Here is a 24482-nt window from a genome sequence, read left to right as displayed (position 1 = left end):
TAAAAAAGACAGAACAAGTGGCTCAAACAACTTTGTTATATGTGCATGTAATTCGCTTCCTATTTGCATAGGTTCTGGTAATATGGGAATTAAATCATCGCCATATTTAATATGTATGACGTAAATAACATTATGTTACACAACCTGTGCAGGCCCGAGGATAATACAATTACCAACAGGGAGATGCAAGTGCATATACAGTGGTGTGTGGATGAGAGGTCGGCCGGGCCTGCGCTCTCAAACTCCCGGGCCGACCAGCTATATTAATAGAACATCGAAAATGCAGGGCGTTTGTCTATTACACGTTTATCGATTAGGTAGTCCTGCGTTCTAGACGGGGCTATATAAATTAATCTTTCGAACGCCGGAACGCGGATCTCGACCAGACACAATGTAAAATCTATTGTGTCTGGTATCTCGGCATATGAGAGGTTAATACGCGCTTTAGAGCGGCGAGTTGATAGTCTATAGTTTCAAAATATGTACCTACATAGCTATAGCTTGTAAAGCTCCGTTGTCAAAGGAAAATACTTAAATGTTGAGTCGCCGATAATTGCAACTGTGAACATAGGTTAACGTATTCTATTGATTATAAAGGTAGCTTCTGTAAATTATATCAAATTACACGTACCAAAACTGAGGTTCCTGATTTCCACGATTTGTGCCCAGTTAATGGCAATGGGTTCGCCCACTATTACTTACATGGGACTTAAACACAGCTGGCGAGGGGTACACCTCCGTACACTTTTGCCTACCCCTATTGGGATACAGGCGTGATGCTATGTTATGTTACCAAAGCAAAAACAAAAAGTACTTAAAGAAATTAGTATTGTCACGTAGGCTTACCTATCAGTTGCTAACATCAAATTCATCATTTATTCTCCAACGAGAGCTTGATTGATTTTAAAATAACGTCAAAGTTTTAATTTCGCGTTTGTACATTAAAAAAGTTGTCGATTTGTACAGTTTAGCATTTAATGATATTTTGCGTTCCCTCCCACACATGGAAACTGACCGATAGCATGATATATAAGTACCTATGACATTTAGCGTTCGCTTGGAACACGGCGGCGTGGGCGGCGGCGGATAGACGCTCAATTGAGCGCGAATTTAGGACCGCAGTGTTCAGCTGCGTAGAAAAACATAAAGCACTAACTGACATTAAAGGTCCACTAGACAAATTACTGGTACGACAGGACAGCTGACGCCGCCGTTATGTTGTTTGCGTAAACCAACACCTACGAGTTAGACCAAACACCCACCTAATAAACGTGCTTATAACGTGACACTTGCGAAATAAGCATATTTTATCTATTATTCTTGGAAAACTATTGCAAGAGGTTGTCGACCGTGTCGCCACTACATGGATCACAGAACAAAACAACTTAGTGCTGACGTGTTTCTTTAAATAATAAGACTTAAGTAATTAGCTCCTTTGATAAATACCCAGACGAAGCTAAACTTGGATAAACTGTTATACCTATTATTTTAAAGATTGATTAAAGTTTCAAAGATAATGTTTCTTTAGGACGAGTAGTGTCTGGTAAAATACCTACTCAAGTGTCTAGGCTAAAAAAATAATCATTAAAAGGACACCATTTTTTGCGAATGTGAGGGGCCAGTTATTGTACCGCTCAGCGTGGGGGGCGGGGGACGGTCAGGTCTGATCTCGAGGTCTCGCTCCGGACGCCAGTCGCTCGCTTCTGTCCTCGCATTGACTATACAAATTAATTCTCAGAACGTCTGTGCGAGACGTCCGGATGAATCTTCTTTATTTTTGGGATTCCCGCGGGCCCAACATTGCAATGATTTGTTGTAAAGTTTGAGCATACGAAAGGCTGTTTATTGTTAAATTGTTCCGCGATGCTTCGAATATGCTTTGAATGATAAATAACTACTTACACCATTTGTAGCTATTTGGAAAAAAGGCTTAATAAAAAACTGAAAGATTTTGGGGATGAGGTGACGCAATGGACAGGATTTTTTTAGGAAGCATTGAACGTATGCAGACAATAAGGTCAGAATTCAGCTAAAATTTTATTAAAAAGAAAATTATTTATTCAAACGAGAACTTGTTTTATCGTAAATTATAATTGTTGGACCGATGGCTCGATGCGAATGTTTGTGCGTCAGCGGCGAGATTACGTTTCGTTTCAATTACCTACCCACCGATAGGAAGAACATAAAAATGTATTCGCTAAATTGGCTATGACCTAACATGAAATCAATAGAACCAGTGCTGCTTTGCGATTTCTATTTGTGTTATTTAATTTCATCTTTATTTCTTCCTTTTGCACAGCTTTTTTATTGAGTATTATCGTAAGAGCAAACGAAAAAGGGCAATTGAAACTTCTTGGTACCTAGACCGATAAAATACTTTGCCCTTTGAATTGGCGAAAGTAGGAAGAAGTGACTAGGTAGCCTGCTGCAGTGATTGTGGTAGAACTGCAAAGATAGTAAGTGGGTATAGATCGTATCGAATCTATGATAGGCGTTATTAATGATAATGAGCGAGGGCTGCGTACGGTGCGTGTGAGGGCATCGCGCGTCCGGCCGTGACCCTGCGCGGGCGCGGCTGGGGACTCGGCCCCGCGCCGGCGGCGAACCGCGCTCATCCGCGGCCCTATTTACATGACAACGCGGACGATCCGGCGTTAACTAAAGCTGCGCCACCTCCGTGTTTATTCAATTGAACATGATCGAGAGCGATGAATAATCGTCTCGAGAACTGTAGTGCCCGCCAGACACGGAACGGGGCGACTGTTGTAGAGAGAACGATCATATGCCTTTGTTTGAACAGTCGTCAGACAAAATAGCTTATAAGACTGTGTATTGTACCTTTGCATTTTTAACTTTCAAATTCATAATGTGTGAGAATAGGGTCCAATAGATGTTGCATGTATCGAGACATAACTCCGACTACGTGCCTGTTTCCGCGTCCACCCAGAGCACCTCTGTCTATACAAGTACCACACAGTCGAGTGCTTCTAGGAATATGCAAGGCCACACCAACATTTAGACTGACGCGGATATCTTTCCATCAGGAAATCATGAATGCTAATTAATAACGCAGCAGACGAAGATCAAGGCTAGCTAATTGATAATATCCGACAGATCTTTAATTTTGAGCCGCGTCTATTTTGCTGACATTTTACCGAGGCTTTTATAGACCATTAATTAGTACAGGATATAGACGTCATTACGAAGGACATAAAATAACTTTACCATTATCACCCTAACATGTTATGTAGGTAATCGGTCACGATATGGAGATTTTATTTTGCGTAGAAACTTTTTAAAATTTCTGGATTCCGATAGCTAGTTCCTTATTTATATCCATGCTCCCATCCTGATGCACCTATATGCTTTTCCCTTCAATGATCGGAGGCCTGTGGGTGTGGACATATGGGACGTACAAGGCTGTTTAAATTATACGTCCTTCGTTTTGTGTTCAATATGATGAGAGTATTCGATGGGTCTTCACCTACGTACTGTACATTTCAACATATTTGCCGCATCAAACATGGATGTAGTTTGGTATTCTAACGGCTTATGCGTCTGCTTATCCTAATAAGGATTGTTGGCGTTATGATACATTGGGAGATAGTAACTACTAAACGAAAATGCTGAGTTTTGGAATGTAGCATATAGCGTATCCTCTATCTAGTTAGTAACCAGAAACACAAATGGATCTAATTGGATCTAGTTGTCCATTGTCAGAGTGAGACAGACAATAAGAAAGGGAAGCGAGTGGCGCTTTAATTTTTTGCCATCCAGACGATGCGCGTTACAATAAGCTGGCAAGATATGCAGCCGGGAAATCCCCGTGTAAAGTGCAGTTGTTTGCGTTGGTGTCGGTTCTCTTTCCACGAAACTATACCGTTGGTTGCTATCTGACACAAACAGATAAATAATAGTTACGTTTTCCTAGCAGTGAGTAATAGAATACCAATAGATTACACTAGTCTGAATATTGCTAGACATGATAAAAATAGCGATCCGGTTTCTAGTATTCACAGTAAGATTTACATAATTATCTTTTAATATGAGTCCTTATCAAAAATGGCTGTCAGTTTCTCGCGGGAATAACAAATAACATCGAATTAAATACTTAATTACTTATCTTGATAAAAATGGATTGGGGAGAAGCTTATGTCATCAGCAGATAACTTGCAGCCACACTTGATGACACATGGTGACAGGACCAGTTGACGGGGTGCGAGCTGCCGCTCTCTATTTGTCCGGTTAAGTGCCTATTGAATGCCATCAGAGGCAAAACGATGACACAAAAAAAAAGTACTTACTGACAACACTGATCCCTCAGCTGATCGAATTGTAGTCCTTGAATATTTTTATAATTTATTTTATAATTATTTTATTATTTTTTGAGCCGTGGTAGCCCAGTCAGTAGTAAGCTTACCCTCTCACTTTGAAGTCGCTGGTTCGAATCCAACACATTAGCCCTGTGCTGGATTCGAACCTGCTTTGAATGCTTGTCGAATTTGTTTTCGAATTGTTTGGATCATAAATGATTATCACGTGCTCAGCAGTGAATGAAAACATCGTGAGGAAACCCACATTCCGAGAAATGCATTTTCGGTGGTATGTGACCTAACCTGTATTGGGCTGGTTTTCCCTTTGCTAGTTGGAAGGTCAGACAGGCGGTTGCTTCTGTAAAAAACCGCACCTGTCAAATCTTCAGGTTAGGTAAGCGAACCCTGTGAAAAACGGAATAATGCTAGGAAATAATTTTATAATTATTTTATCTATCGATTTACGTTTTTTTTTGTTGATTGAGGGTAGGCCTGTATCCAGCAGTGGGACGTATCATTATGTACACACATCATCATCATCAGCCCATTAACGTCCCCACTGCTGGGGCACGGGCCTTCCCTATGGATGGATAGGGGAGATCGGGCCTTAAACCATCACGCGGACCCAGTGCGGATTGATGGTTATTAACGACTGCTAATGCAGCCGGGACCAACGGCTTAACGTGCCTTCCGAAGCACGGAGGAGCTCGAGATGAAAACTTTTTTTTTGTGGTCGCCCATCCTATGACCGGCCTATGTACACACATACATACATACATACATATACAGCCTATATACGTCCCACTGCTGGGCACAGGCCTCCTCTCAATCAACCGGAGTATCATTATGTATTGGGTTACGTTTTTTATTTGCACATTTTGGAAATATTTCGCGACTGAGCTGACCGTTTCGTTGTACCTATAATTCTCTGCAACTGCAAGAATATTCGTGTTGAAGACGTTTATGGCCTGAGTATGGTACTTATACATACATATACATAAACTCACGCCCGTAATCCCTAATGGGGTGGGCAGAGCCACAAGTAATCAAAGACAACTTGCAGCCACTGTTGATACGAAGTCCAAAGATGGATATGATGGATATATGGTACTTATACATATTCAAAATAATAGTACCTAACATTATATTTAAATACCCATAATATCCAAATAGCTACTCCTGTGTCTGCCTGCAATTATTGATAAGCAAAACCCCCCTTATCGTGTCTTATAACTTTATAAGTGTGTGTTTCCGGCGTTTATGACGTATACCTACTTACATAGTTCTTCCAGTTATTATTATGACCGCATACTTTCTCAGATAGAGGAATTATATTTACAATGAAAATACAAACAAGATTATGAAGAAGTGTTATTTACTTACCCTACCACATTACGTAACTTCCTGAACAATCGGTAACATAATATTTTATTTGTCCAGATATCAATCCACCGGCGTTTGCAATAGTTTTTTTGCATATGTATTTACATAGGTAAGTATATCTCATAGTCTAACTCGGATGTTAGCTGTTTCTGAAAAAAAAAAGAAAATAACTTGTTTATTAAAAAAGTTTAGACTTTACTTAGACTCACTCAATCCAGCTTACCAATCAAACTTATAGGAAGCGACTCAAGAGAAAAGATATACTCGAGCATTCAGAAGAATGAGTGGTCATAGATTAGCTAATTATGAGTAGCTGTCCTCGCTGGAAGACACACTCTACCTGACACTTCACTTATACCAAATCTGCTCATAGTAAACAAAAAAAAAAGATACTGATTGCAGATATAGCCAGGAAAAAAAACTTAGACTCACGTATAAGTACGGTCACGAGCATTAATATGAATACACTTTGGTATTAACTTTTTTGACAAATTGAACTGTAAGTCTCACTAAATGTCAAATGTGTTAGTGCGACAGAGTCCTAAAGTGGGTACGTACATTATATTGCTCATGACTGTACCTACCGAGTGTTCTCGTTGATGTCTTTTATATGAAACTAAGTCTAATAATGGAAAATGGGTTTTAATACTTTTCTTTAGAATCATACATACGATCATGCCTATTTCCCGTTGGGGTAGGCAGAATCAATAACTAAGGAAATATTTTACTGGATTTATCAACGTTGAATTAATTCCAGTAGGTTAGGTAATTTGTCTGCTTTTAAACCATATGACAGATTGCCGACTATTGTGGTTCAGGTAGATAATATCGACTGTCGCTCACACAATTGTTATCGTCAGTACAATTATCAATGTGATAATGATCACCACGTTATTAATTCAGTTATATTCCATTCTCAAGCTCTCATTCAGGTAGCGAAGAGAAAATTTGTTTACTTACGACATTCATTAAAATAATTTCTATCCATTCATTTTAGGCAATCATCATTTCCTTAGCTTTATCCCTTTTACCTATGTAAAAGACCCTATGGTCTGCTAAAGTCCGCTCACCTAACTGAGGATTTGCTAGATCCGGCATTAGGTACACAGAAGCGATGCCAATCTGACTTCCTAACCCGAAGAAAAATACGAACCCAATACTGGTTAAGTCACGCATCCCCGAAAACATTGATTGTTTAGGCAATGAAGACCGGTGTTAATACAACAAATGGTCCAATCCAAAAGACTTAATCGTATTTCAGTAGGACACTACGGTCAGCCGCGCGCCAAACGTTAATTGGAAACACAGTAATCTAGATTTAGTAGGTACCTACATATGTTATGGCTAGGCCAAAGGTGTTATTGTTAAAACTAGCGACGACATCGTCGAATAATAATAAACAGAACTACTCAGTCGTGTTGCCTTGGCAGAATGCTTTGAATGGCAACAAAGGGACCCGAGTTAGATTGTCTCATCTCGCGGTTCTAAGGCCGAAATGTTCCCTCATTAAATGTTCGAGCTGAACTTTCGAAACTAACACCAATTATGAGAGATTTCTAAGCATCTCAGTCGGCGTTCGCTGACACAGATTGTGGTCAGGTCCGTAGCCAGGATTAGAAGCTGGGTGATTTAGGTATGTGAATGCAGGTTCGCTGGCTGTTTGTCCTTCATCCTTTAAAGATAAAATATTAAAGATAACATGTTTCATTAAAACCTCCTGCTATGTTAAACTACTTCTTCCTATAGTTTTATAATTTTGCAGTTTCAGTACCCACACCTGATGTTTTGATTGAAAATCGTGTCTACTTTGCAGCGTCTGTATGTTTAGTTCCTTCCAAGTCAACCACCCTTAGAGGTCTTGATTTGATCAAATAATTTAGCAAACTTTTATCTTTATACCTTTGGTAAACTTCATCTGAGTATGACTTCCTCCGGGCCTGCCTGTGGTGCATCAATGCACTCGTGACGCGCCGCGACAGCACCCATTTACAAGGCAAGTGCGGTCACGATGCGCCCGCGCAGATACGTCGATATCTTGACGATTGCTTGTGCAACCTCGCCATCACATATTGAATGTACAACTGTTTTTAATCGTTCTCCTATAAAGTTATCGGAAATAATACTTTTTTGTACCTAACCTCGAAAGTGAAATTGAAAGACATTTTCTTCCATGTCTTACTTTAAAAATCTACTATTTTTAAAGATGGGATACGTTTTTCTTTTGTCATTGATCAAATCAAAATCAAATCAAATCAAATATACTTTATTGCACAGAACTACATTTAAACAATCAGACATAACACATGAATACAGTACATAGTACATAGTAGTAGTGTATTGATCTGCAGTCTTCAAAAGTTCATGCTACGCGGTCACGTTGATATAATCTAATATCACGCTGCTGGTCATAGCTTTTCCTATATTAAATAGAGGAGGTACCGATTGCTCCCAAATGATTTAATATAACCATTTTAACACTACTTTTCTTTTGTTACAGATTAAAGGCATAAAGGAGTCGGGGTTCGCGTGCGGTGCGCAGCGCGGACGCAGGCGTGCCATGCGCCACTAGCGGCGCCATGGTCGGCGTGGGCGTCGCGGAGGGCGGCGGGGGCGGCGGCGGCCCCGGAGACAGCTACTACGGCGAGTACTACCCCCCGGAGCAGTACTACGTGCCGCCGGAGATGTGCCCCCAGCAGCACCCGCAGCACCCACACATGTGCACCGTGCACGCTGAATACGGTTAGTTGCTTGCCGCTATTCCCATGTCATGCACTTCGTTTACCACAATACATCATTGCAATTAAATAAAACTCCCTCAAACAACCTGTGTTTCGAGCATACTTAATACGCTTTTCCACGGTTCCACTAGCGTTTACCATAAATTTTATTAATTTCCCTCGACTTAGATACAAGTTCTAAGATATCCTTCATGCCGTTATCTGAATAAGGTATTGTATAGATCAGTCTAAACGAGGAAACTTTCGAGAGTTACGGAGATGATTATCTCATACTCTTCAAATTGTTTTATCCTTGTAAGGCCCAAATTTAAAAGGCCACTGAGCATTACAATCTTTTTTAAAAAATATGCACAAACTAATATTTCAAATCAAATCAAAATCAAATCAAATATACTTTATTGCACACAACATACAAAACAAATTAACACAGATGATGATAGATACAGTACAATCCCCAAGTAAACCCTAAAGTATATGTAGTGTATGTAGTTTCCTTAAGTATATGTAAGGTCAGGCCCCTTTCATCAGACTTCCGGCCTCTGTGGTCCAGTGGTTGAGCGTTGTGCTCACGATCCGGAGGTCCCGGGTTCGAAACCCGGTGGAGACAAATCACTAAAATCACTGTGTGATGCCTAGTTTGGTTAGGACATTACAGGCTGATCATCTGATAGTCCAAAAGTAAGATAATCCGTGCTTCGGAAGGCACGTTAAGCCGTTGTTCCCGGTTACTACTTATTGATGTAAGTACGTAGTCGTTACATGAGTCATGTCAGGGGCCTAGGGCGGCTCAATAATAACCCTGACCAGGATTGCTGGGGTTAGTAATTCGCCTTACAACCCATCTGATAGAAGAAGGTTCCTTAGGGTACTTACCAATCAATGAATGTTTGAAGAAGCAAGCTTTATACACTATTGACACATACACGTACGGAGATTAAAATGCAAGTGATATTAACCAGTGCCACTCAACGAAAAAAGTTTATTAAGTAAGTGAATTGTTTAAATCGATTAATACGGTTGCTGTAATGCAATTCCTTTGTTTTATTTAATACGATTCTGTTATTACTACAATAAGTAACGCCTGGCAAAGATAATAGAACGAAAGTGGTCATGGTCAGGACGTTTTTCAATTAAGTACATGTAAGTAATCAAATATTTTTTTATAATTGATAAGCATAGACAAAGATTATTAAATTATGTAATTGATTCAGTTTTCTTAATCAAGCTAAACGCGGACAATAAATAAATAAGTAAATTAATTAATAAATTCATTTATTCCAGCTTAACATATCCATATCTAATAAATTAAATTAATGCATTTAGCATTAAAAAATATGATTATCAATTGCAATAAAAATAGTTATTTTATCCCAACTGGGGTGTGGAGGCTTCGCCAGAATAATAATGTTTCTATTTTATTTGCTGCTAAAACTGAAAAGTACCTGACCCAGGAATCTACGATTTAAACCCAATGCACACGGAGACCGCAGTGAGAGCGTTGGAGGCAAGGTAGCGAGATGGTATGAACCCACGTTGCGCCGCGCCACTTTTCTGTGTGAACTTTACAAGATAATCCCGTGTAATCCCGATCCAGACGCTCCCGGTGTCGTATCTGTGTGCATCGAGCTTTATAAGTGGGCACATGAGACAAACTGCCGCGCAGCTATAAAAGTTTATCTTTTTTGAGGTTATGTATAGATATGTTTTTATAATAAAATACCAGATAATATTTTAAATTTCTCAGAAAATGAAGCTTACTTTTTTTACTTTATGTAAAGAAGCTTATTATAAGATTAATGATTACCTAAATGATACAAAAATGTCTGGTATTTAATGTGTTCCTCTAGTTATTAAATATAAATAACTTGTAATGTATACCCTCATTGATTTAAAAGATGTGTTGCTGTTGCAGTTTCTTGTAATTTCTTCTCCCCAGCCATAACACCTTGCGAAATGACGTAAATTCACAAATGTTACATTGACCTTCAAGAAGTTTATCCATGATAATTACGTTGAATAATGATTCTGATTTCTGATTTAGTATCGCACGTGTATTCGGTGTTTAGGTACCCTCGGCACACCTACAATAGTTACATAATTAGCTAACTCTCAGACATAAAAATAATATAAGTATTATTTTTAAATTGTTGATTATTTTTGAATCCGTGATAGCCTTGTTCGGAAAACGCTGAACTTACATCGCAGTGTCATGAGTTTAAATTCCGGCTTAGGCTCTAAACCACCGAATTTGACTTTATTAGTTTGAATACACGTTTGATTCATAGATTATAGGATTTGCGCCCGGTTAATGGTACTACGCTCGCCCCTTTACATGGGATTTAAACATAGCTGGCATGGAGTGGGTGTATATATTATACACTGCCTATCTCTTCAGCAAACGTAATGCTGTTATTGTAATTTTTATTGTATTTTCAAATTATGAAGGTTTTCCCCATATCTGTTGGCTCCACGCGGCGAGCGGTGTGCTGCCGTGAGTTATAATCACACCATCCACACCTACAGACAAGAGATTGTCTAAGTTATGAAAATATTTTATTTTATTTTATTATTAGGGGAGCTTACGGTCTATGTCTACCAATTTGATAAAGATTCATTTACTTACTGGTAATTTATCTTCAATAGTTTTCAGCTGTTTACCAACAGCATTTATGAATTAGATAATGCTTAAATATTTTAAATAGCATAAGGCAATTTGTCATAGGTATTTAAATAATAGCAAACTGGCTTCAAGGACCAATCTAGGTAAAGGTCCTATAAGAAGTTAATTCGTCTGCGCTTGCGTTAACTTTGCAGTAAATCGTTAACATTTAAAGGCGATATTGAAAGAATTCGAAAAAAATAAATAAACATAATCAATTTTGTTCACTATAGCTTCGTAAAGGCGTTTTAAACTGTAAATCCTTTTTATTTTCTTGTCAACATTCCGCAGAGTGGTAAGTTCGCAATTATCGCTCAAAGTGCAACCTTCACATTTTTTAAACTGCTTTACTTACGCATGGCTTTGCGGCATCGCCATAAATTCACACTGGATAATTAACGTTTTCACGTGTTGTTGTAGTTAATTTTATGATTTATTATATTAACTAAGTATGCATTTGTGGTTATAAACTTGCTAATAAAATTTTATAGTTTTAGCAAATTATTTAAAAAAAATTTTCGCCAGATAGGTAAGTACTCGTAGATAGAAATGCAAATAAGTTTTATGATTCATTCAATAACATTACTAACGATGTAAATATTATGTTTACGAGCCTAGAGTATAGATAAGCTGTGCCTTCTAACTAAATCTAAACGCCTCGTGGCAGGTAGGGCGGCACCATAATCTATTGAATCTTCACGCTGGTCGATACCATCTGACGCGACATACAATTACTTTATCGTCTCCCTACATATTCGTACAATTTCTCATTCATATTTATTATGCATCTCAATATTTGCCCAGTTACTGTTGGGCCGCGTCGTAGGTACTATGCAGAAATGACCTACTTCACATATTAAGACTAGTAGCCATTTGCTTCTAGGTATTTTATTAGTCTCTTAGCCTAAGCGGCCATAAATTGTTATTATGCAAAAACAATAAAAGTCTAATTTATTATTTGATTTATGTTCGAACTAGTTACAAACATTGACCCATATGCAACTGCCTTTACACACGTAATTTATCTCTATTGACAATCCTTTACAAATGCATCATCCCGTTTTTCACAGAATCCGCTTACCTAATCTGAAGATATTAACCGGCGCTGGGACTAAAGTCCAAACAGACAAAGTCGCGGACTATAGATAGGACTTAATTTCTGAAATCATCATCATCTCATCACATTATCCCGTTTTTCACAGGTTTCGCTTATCTAACCTGAGGATTTGACAGGTCCGGTTTTTTACAGAAGCGACTGCCTGTCTGACCTTCCAACCCGCGAAGGGAAAACCAGCCCAATACAGGTTAGGTCACATACCCCCGAAAATGTATTTCTCGGGAATGTGGGTTTATTCACGATGTTTTCCTTCACCGCTGAGCACGTGATAATCATTTATGATCCAATCATAAATTCGAAAACACATTCGACAATCATTAGTTTAGGTCTGTGCTGGCTTCGAACCTGCGACCTCAAAGTGACAGGCAAGCGTCCTACCAATTGGGCTACTACGGCTATTAAAAATATCCTTATAATCCTTCACAAAAGCATTCCGTCAAAAATATTGTGTCACGAAGTTATTAAAAGTTGTAGAACCTTCTATTTCGGAATGGAAACAAAGAGATTCAAGGCTTCTAGCGGGTTGGTGCACGGTGCGCGTTGCTCAACACCCTGCGGTCGAGTTGCATCGCAATCCGGTCTGCAGCTATGCGCACGTTTCCGCCGCGAGCGGTTTCTCTAAAGTGGATGATCCTCGGGTGATCTCACGAACGCAGAATTCTACGAATGCCCAAAACGAGTTCATTCATAAACCGCAGGGTTACGGGCCGGAACGGACGGCGACGATGTCAAACCAAAATAAAGCAGAGCCAACCGCCCGTGACGCGCGCCGCTCAGCCCTCGAGCGCTCGTTCGGCATTTGTCCGTTGATGCGCAAGGCCACAATGCGCTTCACTAAATTTCACAACACCCGTTGTTAGAATCAATGTAACTTTTCCTGTTTGCACTCTTCACTTTTGATGTGTAGGTATGTCGGGTATTGTTTACAGTAATTTCTGCTATGATGCACTGTTGATGGGTACCAACCAGTTTACTGCCTACACGATACGTCCGTCATGTCATGTTACATACCTACAATGACCTACTTGGCATCTAACTTCTGAGGTCCGAAAAGTATTCCATGTTAAAAATGCAACCCAACTGTATCCGCAATGTCTGTTCATAACATGATGAACAGTATAATTGAGTGATGGGCTGATAACCTGTCACCGTTCGATTTATCATCTCTATCTTAGTGCGAATATCAGGAGTGGCTGTTGTTTTATTAATGGCTTGTGGTTCTGCCAGATAGAGATACAGGCGTAACTATAGCATATGAAAAGTACCTACCATAGCAAAATTAGATTTATCATGTACATAACACGTAATGTTGTTGGTGTACTTGTGTTGCAGGCGGCATGCCGGTGGTGACGTCAGCGACGATGATGCCGCCGATGCTGCCGCCGGTGCTGGACGAGAACATGCGGCACTACCTGGTGGCGCACCCGCAGCACCCGCACGCGCACCACGCGCCTCATCACCAGCAACACCACCAGCCCCACCACCAGCCACCGCCGCATCACCAGCCGCAGCACCACTATGTAAATACCATCTACGACTACTAACTCTTACGCCGTGCTAGTCACAGTATGAACTCGTATTCGTACGAATTTGACTCGTACGTTCACATATGACCACTGCTGTAAGATGACCACCTGGGATGATAAGCAGCATCCGTTTAAACAAAATGCTACGAACGTTGCTACCTAAGGTAATAACTGCGTTGAATAACAGCAAGAGTAGTTAATATAGTATAGGTCGTTTTAATTTTGTAACGTTATTTGGCAAGAGGCATTGTCGTCTCGGATATTTGAGTTCAATGGTCTATCAAGGTTGCTAAAGAATATAAACACAATACATTGTAATAATACATAGGTATTATAAGGTACCATAATTATCATGTAATTTGAATTATTTATATATCCTTTCTAATTAATTAGACTACCTATAGGCTGGGCTATCCATTTTTTAAATGTTGTAAATCGTACCTACTTACATAGGTACGCTAAGGCAAGGAATACAGTTAGGCGAACTAAACCGTTTCCTTGTTTGATCAAGCAAACATTGCTCTATGATAAAACAGAATGTACGACAAAAAATGAAATCAAATCAACTCTAGACGTGGCTGTATGCGCAAAGGAAATGCCAGGAAAAAAAAACAGAAAAGAATAATCTAAAAAACTGATTTTTTTTTTGGCGGAAAACGGGAACGGGACAAAAAAAAATACGTAAGACATGGCTGTATGGGCATAGTTCCCTTTGCCTTACCCTTCGGGGAAAACCAAAACAAAAAAAAAAATCTAAAAACTGACATTTGCCATGACATTGACATTTTCTTTATTGTTTTGAAAAAGGCTTTTTGGCGGGAGGCGGGAACGGGACAGTTGCTTTCTTCATTGAATAATCTAAATAATTAATACGAAGTGGTGTTTTGTGGTTAATGATCGCATTAAGTTAGTCGGAAGACATTCGCGAGTGTTATTATATTGGAGTATTCAATAAACAAAGTGTATCTGCCTATTTTCGCTTCGTGTCAGGAAGCCGCTTCATAACTCAAAAGTTTATGCGGACTTTTGAGTTAATTCGTTTGGGGTTCGGAGTAGGAGTCTACTCCGAGGGTGGGGGCTTAGGTTTCATCATCATCACCTTTCATCATTTCATTAATCATCAAGAAAAAAAATACGTCAGACATGGCTGTATGGGCATAGTTCCCTTTGCCTTACCCTTCGGGGAAAACCAAACCAAAAAAAAAAAAAAAATGTTTTGAAAAAAAAAGCGCGGGAACACTTGAAGAAGGCGGGCGATTTTAATTTTGTAAATTCGTAATAATACGGAAAAAGTTGTACATACTGTTAATTTTGTATATATTTACTTAGGATAATTAATTTAATAGCGAGTATAAATATTTTTACTGTATAAAGTGTACATACGTGACAAGTGGGGCTCGTCATAATGACGAAGCCCCCGAAGAGGAAAAAAGGAAAACCGCCTCCGTCGCAAACTTCGGGGGCGGAGGAGTCTACCGATTCGGACTCTACGGAACGGGGCAGCAACTCCAATGAAACACAGCCGGATAAGTACACCCCTTACAGGGTCATTGATTATAACAGGCGATATCCTGAGGACAGTGCAGCAGGCAGTGAGTTTGTTGTATTTATTGAGAGCACAGATCCGAACAAAACCATCGGTTCGAGAGACATGATGTACCTAAATAACTGTTTTGTACGGTCAATTAAAGGCATCAAATATCTGAAGAAAGTCAACAAATACAAAATGGGAGTAGTGTTCGACAGACCGAATATGGCCAACGCCTTCTTGGAAAATACCACTTTCTTAAGAGACCAATGTTTAAAGGCCTCTATTCCGGCAGGGAGTACCGAGCTCACTGGAGTTATCACCGGTGTGCCCGCCGAAATGAGCAACTATCAAGTATTCAAAGCCTTGGAATCGAGCTCCAAAAAAATTATTTGTGTGAGACGTATACTAAAAAAACAAAAGGTTGATGAAGGTTTCAAACTAGAACCAACTCAAACTGTTACCATTACTTTTGCTTCCTCGACTTGCTTGCCTGACTATGTTTTCATCAAAATGTGGAGACTTCCTGTCCTCCCATATATACCACCAGTTAAGCAATGTTTCAATTGCCTCAGATATGGTCATATGGCCAAATTTTGCAAAAATGCTCAACGTTGTTCGATTTGTTCTGACAAACACAGTTTTAGAGAATGCCAAGTTCCTGCTGAAAAGGCAGTATGTGCTCATTGCCAAGGAAACCACATTTCTATTTCAGGCGAATGTCCTGTCAAAAAACTAAAGATTGCAGAAAACAAAAACAAATATACTAAAGCTAAATTCTCAGATCTATTTAATGCTCAAAATTTCCCATCACTTAATAAGGCTGAACAAACAAAAAATTTGCTTGACTTATTCATGTCTGACAAAACTATATTGAATCTTATTACAGAAACTATAATTAAAGTTATTCATTTAAATAAAACCCAGAACACCAATATAAATTCAAAAACAATTACAGATACCATAAAGGAAACTTTTGAGTTTAAAAATAAAAATAATCAAAATTCACAAATCAAGTCCTAAATATTATGCAATGGAATGCACAAAGTTTGCTAAGCAATCAACTAGAGTTACAAAACTTCCTTTATGAAAATAATATACATGTATGTTTAATTTCCGAAACATGGCTTAAGCCACAAATACAATTCTCAATGAGAGGTTATGCTATTGTGAGAAACGATTGTGGTAATGACCACAATGGTGTAGCTATCTTAATTAAAAATACATTAAACTATAAAAAAATTGAATCATATTTTGATGATTCATTACAAAACATAGTTATTAAATTACAAATTAATAAAAAGTTTATTTCTTTCGTTAGTTTTTATAGTCCAGGTAGTACACACTTTGATAAAATTAAATTTAACAGTTTGTTAAACAGTATTCCCAAACCTATTTTTATTGCTGGTGATTTCAATGCTCATCATTCCATTTGGGGTTGTTCTAGTGTTGATTCTCGGGGTAGATCTATCGTGGATTCTATAGATGAAAATGATTTGGTTCTTCTGAATGATGGTCAGCCAACTACTGTTGGTTCTTATGATCGAAGGGCTAATGGACTTGACTTAACTATTGTGTCTGCTTCATTAGCATTGTCTTGTGATTGGAAGGTACATTCGGATTCTCTTGGTAGTTATCATTTGCCCACTCTTGTTAAGTTAATTGTTGATCCTGTAGTCAGTGCTCCAATGCACTCCTTGAACTTTCCTCAGCATGTCAATCTGAAATCAATAGATTGGAAATTGTATAAAAAAACTGTTGGTGAAATGTTTGTTAATTTTCAAGTAGATTTTCTAAATATTCAAAATTCATATAATCAATTCTGTTCATTTATTTTGACTGCTGTGCAGAAATCTGTAATTGGTTCAATTCAAGATAGAAGTTATGTTGCATCTGTCAGTAGAACTTTAAAAAAAAAAAGGATACCTCTAGTATGGTGGAATGAAAAATGCACCAAAGCTGTTAATGACTGCAAACAAGCCTATATTACTTTTAAAACAAACCCAGGCTTCCAAAATTTTATTAACTTTAAACAGGCCCAAGCCTTAAAGAAACGCATTTTGAAAGAGGAACGTCGTAATAGTTGGAATGAATTTTGTCAAACCATTAGCAGGCTCACACCTATGAAACTAATCTGGCAGAAAATACGGAAATTTAATAGGACTTTTTCAGTAACGCCAGAATTTTCTGATTCCAATTGGCTTGAGGGATTTCTGCATAAATACACCCCTGATACAGTTCAAAGACATTTTCAAATTGATAATAATTCTGTTACCATCACTCCTCACAATAGTTTTCTTATTGAACCCTTTACAATAGTAGAATTGCAGTCAGCTCTTCGATCCAGAAAAGACACAGCTTGTGGCTTGGATTTTATAACTTACAGAATGTTTAAATTGCTAAATATATCCATCCTCCACATATTATTAGATATACTTAACTGCTTATGGCTTAATTCCGTTATTCCAGATGAGTGGAAAACAGATTGCTTGGTTCCCATTTTAAAATTTGGCAAAGACCCAAATAATGCAGATTCTTATCGTCCCATCACACTTAGCTCGTGTGTGGGGAAGGTATTTGAACAATTAATTAAACAACGTTTGGAGTTTTTTGTAGAAAGCAACAATATTTTACCTTTTAATCAATTTGGTTTTAGGCGTGGTCGTTCAGCTCGGGAGAGTCTGAATCATTTGAATCTGGATATACATGATGCACTGTCCTCTAGAGGAATCCTTTGTTGTGTGTTTTTTGATGTTGTTGGAGCTTTTAATAATGTTAATATAGAAACATTATCGTCTATTCTTGGTTCTCTGCAAATTCCTGCAAAAATGATAAATTGGATTTATAATTTTTTACATTGTAGGAAAATTTTTGTTAAATGTAACAATCACACTTTAATTGGTCCCAGGTACTCATATAAAGGAGTATCTCAAGGTGGGATTTTAAGTCCTTTGCTCTTCATTCTGTACATCAATAAATTAAATTTAATCTTAGGTAATAAGGTACAAAACTTACAATTTGCAGATGATCTAGTTGTGTACACCTCTGGTAACAATAAAATAGAAGTCCAAGACAAATTAAACTCTGCTTTATCAAAACTAAAATTGTATTTTGATCAACTAAATCTTGAAATCAATGCTGAAAAAACAAAAGTAATTTTATTCTCCAAATCTAATGTAACAACCATAAATGTAAAATACAATCAAAACATACTACCAGTAGAGAAAAACACAAAGTTTCTGGGTGTAACATTTCAGAGCAATTTCAAATGGAATAAATATGTTGATTGCTTGATAAATCGTGCAACCAAAGCTGTAAATATCTTGAGATCTTTGGCTAGTACTTATTGGGGAGCGGACCCAAAAATACTATTAAATTTGTATAAATCTATAGCTAGAAGTCACTTTGAATATGCTTTTTATTGTTTTGGTAATGTCTCATATTTGGTGGAAAAATTGGAAAAAATTCAAAACAAGTGTTTACGCATAGTTGTTGGAGCTATGAGGTCTACCCCTATAATCTCATTGCAAGTGGAATGCAACATCCCTCCGTTGAAATTAAGGTTTTCGTTCTTAAAATCCAAGTTTATCCTTAAACTTCTATCTATAACTAATCATCCTCTTGTCTTGAAAATAATTCATTGTTTTTCCTCTGGTAACAGTTCTAGCCTTCCTTATATAGCTCAGGAATTGTCTGAAATTATAAATTATAAAGAAAACTATAATTTATACGAAAATTTTAAATTGTCATGTTACTTAGGTTCCTTCGAATCTAAATTTTGTTTAATATCTATAGTAATTGATAAGTCTTTAAAAACTAAGGAAGATGTATATTTAGCTCTAGATTCTTTTAAAGAATATAGACAAATCTATACGGATGGTTCAAAATCTTCTAATGCTGTATCTTTAGCTTTTTATGATATGAATTGTAAAGGAGGGTGTGGGTTTAGTTTACCTGAACTTGCTAGCATATATACCGCTGAAGCTATGGCTATTTTAAAGGCACTGGAATATATAGAGAAACAGGAATATAATAACTGGTTAATTGTCACAGATAGTATGAGCGTTCTTAGTGCCCTCGATAATCCCAAACTAAATTCTAATAATAATTTCTTGATTTACAGTATAAGAGAACAATATTTAAAATTATCCCAAATGTCAAAATCAATCACCTTATTTTGGACCCCATCTCACATAGGTGTTGTTGGAAACGAAAAAGTAGACTTTCTTGCCAAAACAATCGCAAATATTCCTACCAATGTGACTTCAGCTTGTTATATCCCCGATACTGACATTTTATCCTTGGTAAAAAAACAGCTAAAAGTTGAATTTAAAGCTTTTTGGGTAGAAACCGTTCAGAATAAAGGCAAATGGTTTGCTGAAGTTAAGGATAATATCTCACAACCTTGGTTCACCCAAGGTAACACATATTTGAATAGAAAATTCTACACAATAATTTGCCGTTTGCGTTTAGGTCACTGTCGTTTTAATGCTCATCTTTTTCGTATTAATATCGTATCGTCCCCTCTTTGTAATTTCTGTCAAGATGCCATCCAAACTCTGGATCACATCTTTTTTGAATGTCGCTGTTTTTCCTTACAAAGATTGCTATTCATTGATCACCTCATGCAAATATACCATACTGCTGAAGAAATCCCGCGCTCCCTTCAGCAACTTTTAAAGAAAAGAGAATGTTTTCTCCCAATTTATAACTATTTAATAACAACTACTGAAGATATTTAAGACTACTCCTGATTTAAGACTTCTATTCCTGATTTTAGACTCTTATTCCTGATTTAAGACTCCTATCCCTGACTTAAGACTCTTATTCCTGATTTAAGACTTCTATACCCGATTTAAGACTTTTATTCCTGATATTTGACAAAATGAAGAATGGATGAAGACAAATAATTAAACAAAAGAAATGGCTCCGGCCTTCGAAAACAATTTACTGAAGACAAAGAAAACAAATTCAAGAAATAATACATGAAGAAAAACTTCATCTGACCAGGCTGTATGGCTATGTCCCTTTGCCTGCTCCTTCTCGGGGCAAATTAAACCAAAAAAAAAAAAAAAAATCTTTATTGTTTTGTTTACATCGCTGTCGCTGTATGATCGTTATTGTGTTATGTTGTTTGATCTTTGCGAAATATCATATCATGTCTGCATCTTAAACTGTAAAATAAGAAATATATATATACTTAGTGATTGATTAGAAATAGGGTAATCCAGGTTCTGTATCACCCAAAACATTATTATAAACAAAACATACGCGCATTTGTTGTTGTACCACTAAAATTTTAATTTCTAGATAAATTTTTACGTATTTATTTCTCATCTTTGTTGTTGCCTTCACACAAAATAAATATAGATATGTAATGAGTATCTCACAAATGACAAAGCTGATAATTTAATCGGAGGAAATATATGGGCATGTGTTCACCTTCTGTGCAAACAATTTCCGTTGATTTATCGATTGTTTCGCTTGTAAATTTAAAACGCGCATATACACGTTTCGAGTTCAGACGCAGGTGTATGGAATAATCCGGCTGTTTCTAGTGAACACTTAAATTGTGTGGAATGTGAAGTTGCTCCGTGTTTATCTGATTGTGGCCGCGTTGTATTGGTTAGCCGTGGTGCCGCGTTATCATCGCGCGCTAGTTCGCGGTACGTGGCGCTGACGTGCTCTTTCAATAGCCGGTTTTAATAAATGTCCCCAAAAAAACCCAGCAAACATGTGTGACGGTGAACCAGTGAAGGAAAATACACAGAAGGAGACCAAGAAGGTCAGTGTTTATCTCATTTCACATTAACTGATACAATTAGATAAACATTGCATTAAGCATATGGTGGCAATAACATTGAACATGTCCTTATCAGCCAACCAATAAATCAGGTATTGAAGTGTTTACATTCCATGTGAAATTGTTTTCATGTAGCTTAAAAAGTAATCTAGCAAATACAATAAAGAAACCTACAATATGGTGTTGAACATAATTGCTATGCTATATAAAAGAAAATGATAAGTTCCATGAAGTTCCATTATAAGAAATGCATATTACCTGTCCAATTAGATACAAAGATTCAAATAATTTATTGTGATACGTAGGTATTGTGGGTAGATGTAAAAATATAATAATAAAACCGCTGTGTTCTACCGGACATACACAAACACAGATACATACAGATACTTTCAATATTAATCTGATATAGTCCAAAATATCTTAGATATTTTATGTTGGTTATCATCCTGGTATTTCATAGAATTTGATTGAGGGTTCTTATATTGTTTAAAATGGTATATACATATGTAGACACATATAGGGATTGTGACTTGTCACCAACAATACAGTGCAGTATGTAGCATATGGTGTAAAGGTAGTTGTAAGTTTATCTTCTGTGGACCTCAATAGGGATTGTGGTTGTGAGTAAATTGTTGTTAAGGGACTTATACTTGAAACTTTTTATTTATATAGGTGGTGTAGCCTATTCTCTGGTGTAACATTGAGCAAGTTATGTCTAACATGATTTAAACACAATATTGTTGACAGTAGTTAAGCATTTATAATTACACAATTATTCTCATACTTGACACAAAAAACATGATTATAAATTGACTTGATTGATGTTAACAGAAAATGGGGAATCCCTTTATTTTTGAGAACAGAATTTGTACATGACTGTTGGCAGACACAACTACGTTGAAAATGAAATATAAGATAAAGTGATTGATGACAAAAAAGTGAAAAGTATTATCTAATTTACGAGTAGCGAAAGCGGCTATGGTTTGTCTCATTGATTGCACAGTGTTGATGTGACTTTAAGTATGTATCTAATGTAAGATGATGTTTGCGTGTCAGGGCCCGGCTAACGGCGGCGGCGCGCCGCAGCACTTCTACGGCGCGGGCTACCCGCCCCACTTCCACCACGTGCCGCCGCACCACATGCAACACTCGCCCCCGCCGCCCGTCTACCAGAAGGACGAGCGCACGCAGCGGCAGTACTCCAAGCTGAAGCAGAAACTTGAGCGCAAGCAGACTAATAGGAATAATGGAATAGGTATGTTTTTCATATCATTCACCAATTCTATTCTATCGTTTTTTTTTTATTCTTCCTTTAACTGAAGAGAGAAGAGATCAGAATCTCTTTATTGCAGAACAGCTAGTTGCATATCAATAAATAAATAAATATAAAATGTGGTACATAAATAAGGTAAATCCATGTATATTCTGCCTACAAGGCATGCACGCTACGCTATGGTTCATGTAGCTTTTAATAGACACCTCCCTCAAGAAAGAAAAAGATACTTACTACTATTTTACGTAGGATCTGGGGAGTCTATACTCAACCCCTTAGGAGACGTGAGTAGAATCCATTACAATATACATGTCCTAGGAAGTAAATAAAAACTGCTTCCTTAAATGTGATTTTGTATCTTATGTCTTGCAGGCAGTAGTATTATTTACATTGTAGGACTTTTTACTTTTTTATCCAAGCAGCTAAGTTTATGATGATGTTCATAGGAAGTGTTCAGCCATAACAAGACACAACGAGAGTTATTCAACTATAAACAGGAATAATTACTTGCATTAAAACGAAGAGACTTCAGTATTTACGATGGTAATAAAATCTTAATTAGAAAAGGCCAGAATAAATACTCCTTTTAATGTATTTTATTCATAAAACTGGATGAGCATCCATTTTAAATTCTGTTACAGATAACATATTATAACATCAATGCTGCAGATGGTAATGACCAGTACATTCAAGTGGAAATGTTTAAAAAGAATGTCACTGGGGTTGGTGTTACTAGTCTCAACAATGATGTTGATTCCAGCAGACACCTAATTGGCTACTTGACAGTTTTCTGATAAATAGAAAAAAAATTCAAAGCTTATTTTATACCACTTCATATATTTTATTTTCTCGAAAAAGCCTTATATAATAGAAAAGTACATGATTTAAATTCATAAATAAGTTAAATAGAAAAAATAATTTTTTTTCGTCAGTATTAAGTCTGTCTTTATTTAGTAGTAATCAGAATTTCATAATTTATCTTTGATCTAGGAAACTACCTAATTCCTTTTCGGCGAATTAGAAAAAGACAGGTATAACTTAAAATAAAATTAGGAGGAGTCTGCCGGAATCTAAAAATAAATTGTAGCTAAGTATGTAAAGGACCCTCACTAGTATTCACGACTATCTTCATATAACAGGTTACCGTTATAGCTATAATCTAAAGGTCTCCTTCGTTCGCTTGAACACTGGTCCACGAAGACGAACTCGCACCCAGTGTACGCGCTGCCAAAGCACTTGGCAGGTTGAGATTGTTCTTGCGTATTGGTACTTACGATAGTATATCTCATTCTAATTAAAGCACATAATAACGGGTTCTTACCGCGTTTAAATGGGGATATGAGACTCCCAATATAACCGCGTAAACTTAAAACAATGTATGTCTCATTCTAATTAGTACGAACATGTGTTATAAGTGCGATCGGCTTTAAAAACGATGATGAACGACGAGCGAAATAAACCAATATTTTTGTGAATAATTTCAGAAGTAAATTCCGGCGCGAGCACGCCGTCGCTATCTCCGCGCAAGGAGGTGAACGGGCGCGGTGGCGGCAGCGGCGGCGCGTCGTCGGGCGCCTGGTCGGAGGGCGAGGGCTCCTCGGCCGGGGCCTCGCTCACCGGGGACGACGACGACACGCAGGCGCTGCTCGACCTGCTCTCCGCCACCAGGACGCCGCAGGTACATTTACTTATTATTATTTACCATTTTCAAGCCTCGTTGGATACATTTCCTACGTCAACAGTACTTTAGGATTAGGATTAGAGGTAGACAACTAGTTCTAAAAAGACAAATATTGAATCCTGAATCCTCCCTTCTTCCTGTTGATCGGCAACAGCACCTTTCTGTATCGATTTGCTTTGACATCCATCTGAATGACGTATTAATTTAAAGTTATGCTTAAGTTAATTAATTCAATGTTTGCAGGTCAGCGACATGACACCGACGAGTGCTCTAGTACAGTGGAACTCGCCCCTGCCGGAAGGCGTGACGCTACCTAACGTCGAGTTGACGTACGACCTGTTGTTGGGCGACCGCGGCCGCGGTGGATACAAGGCCATCTACAGCGGTCCTTCGCTCTCGTGTCGGTGAGTATTGATTTTTGTGTCCGGTGTTAGTTAAAATCATGAATCAGAGTTAATCAA

General features: G+C 37.7%; 1 protein-coding gene across 2 annotated transcripts in view; it reads left to right on the top strand.

Annotated features, from left to right (window-relative positions):
- LOC126368086 (fibronectin type-III domain-containing protein 3a) overlaps positions 1-24482 on the top strand; it is a 59998-nt gene that overhangs the window by 32312 nt on the left and 3204 nt on the right. The window contains exons 2-6 of one of the 2 annotated variants that reach the window (XM_050011973.1): positions 8194-8435; positions 13543-13730; positions 22124-22322; positions 23825-24018; positions 24265-24425. In XM_050011973.1, coding sequence (XP_049867930.1) covers positions 8273-8435; positions 13543-13730; positions 22124-22322; positions 23825-24018; positions 24265-24425 — 905 coding nt within the window. In that variant the 5' untranslated portion in view covers positions 8194-8272. Of the gene's footprint in view, positions 1-8193; positions 8436-13542; positions 13731-20350; positions 21050-22123; positions 22323-23824; positions 24019-24264; positions 24426-24482 lie in introns of those variants that run through there. The other variant, XM_050011981.1, reaches the window with a different exon arrangement.

The sequence above is a fragment of the Pectinophora gossypiella genome, chromosome 1 (assembly GCF_024362695.1).
Source record: "Pectinophora gossypiella chromosome 1, ilPecGoss1.1, whole genome shotgun sequence".
In the NCBI taxonomy this organism is placed as follows: domain Eukaryota; kingdom Metazoa; phylum Arthropoda; class Insecta; order Lepidoptera; family Gelechiidae; genus Pectinophora; species Pectinophora gossypiella.
This window is presented reverse-complemented; position numbering and strand designations above follow the sequence as displayed.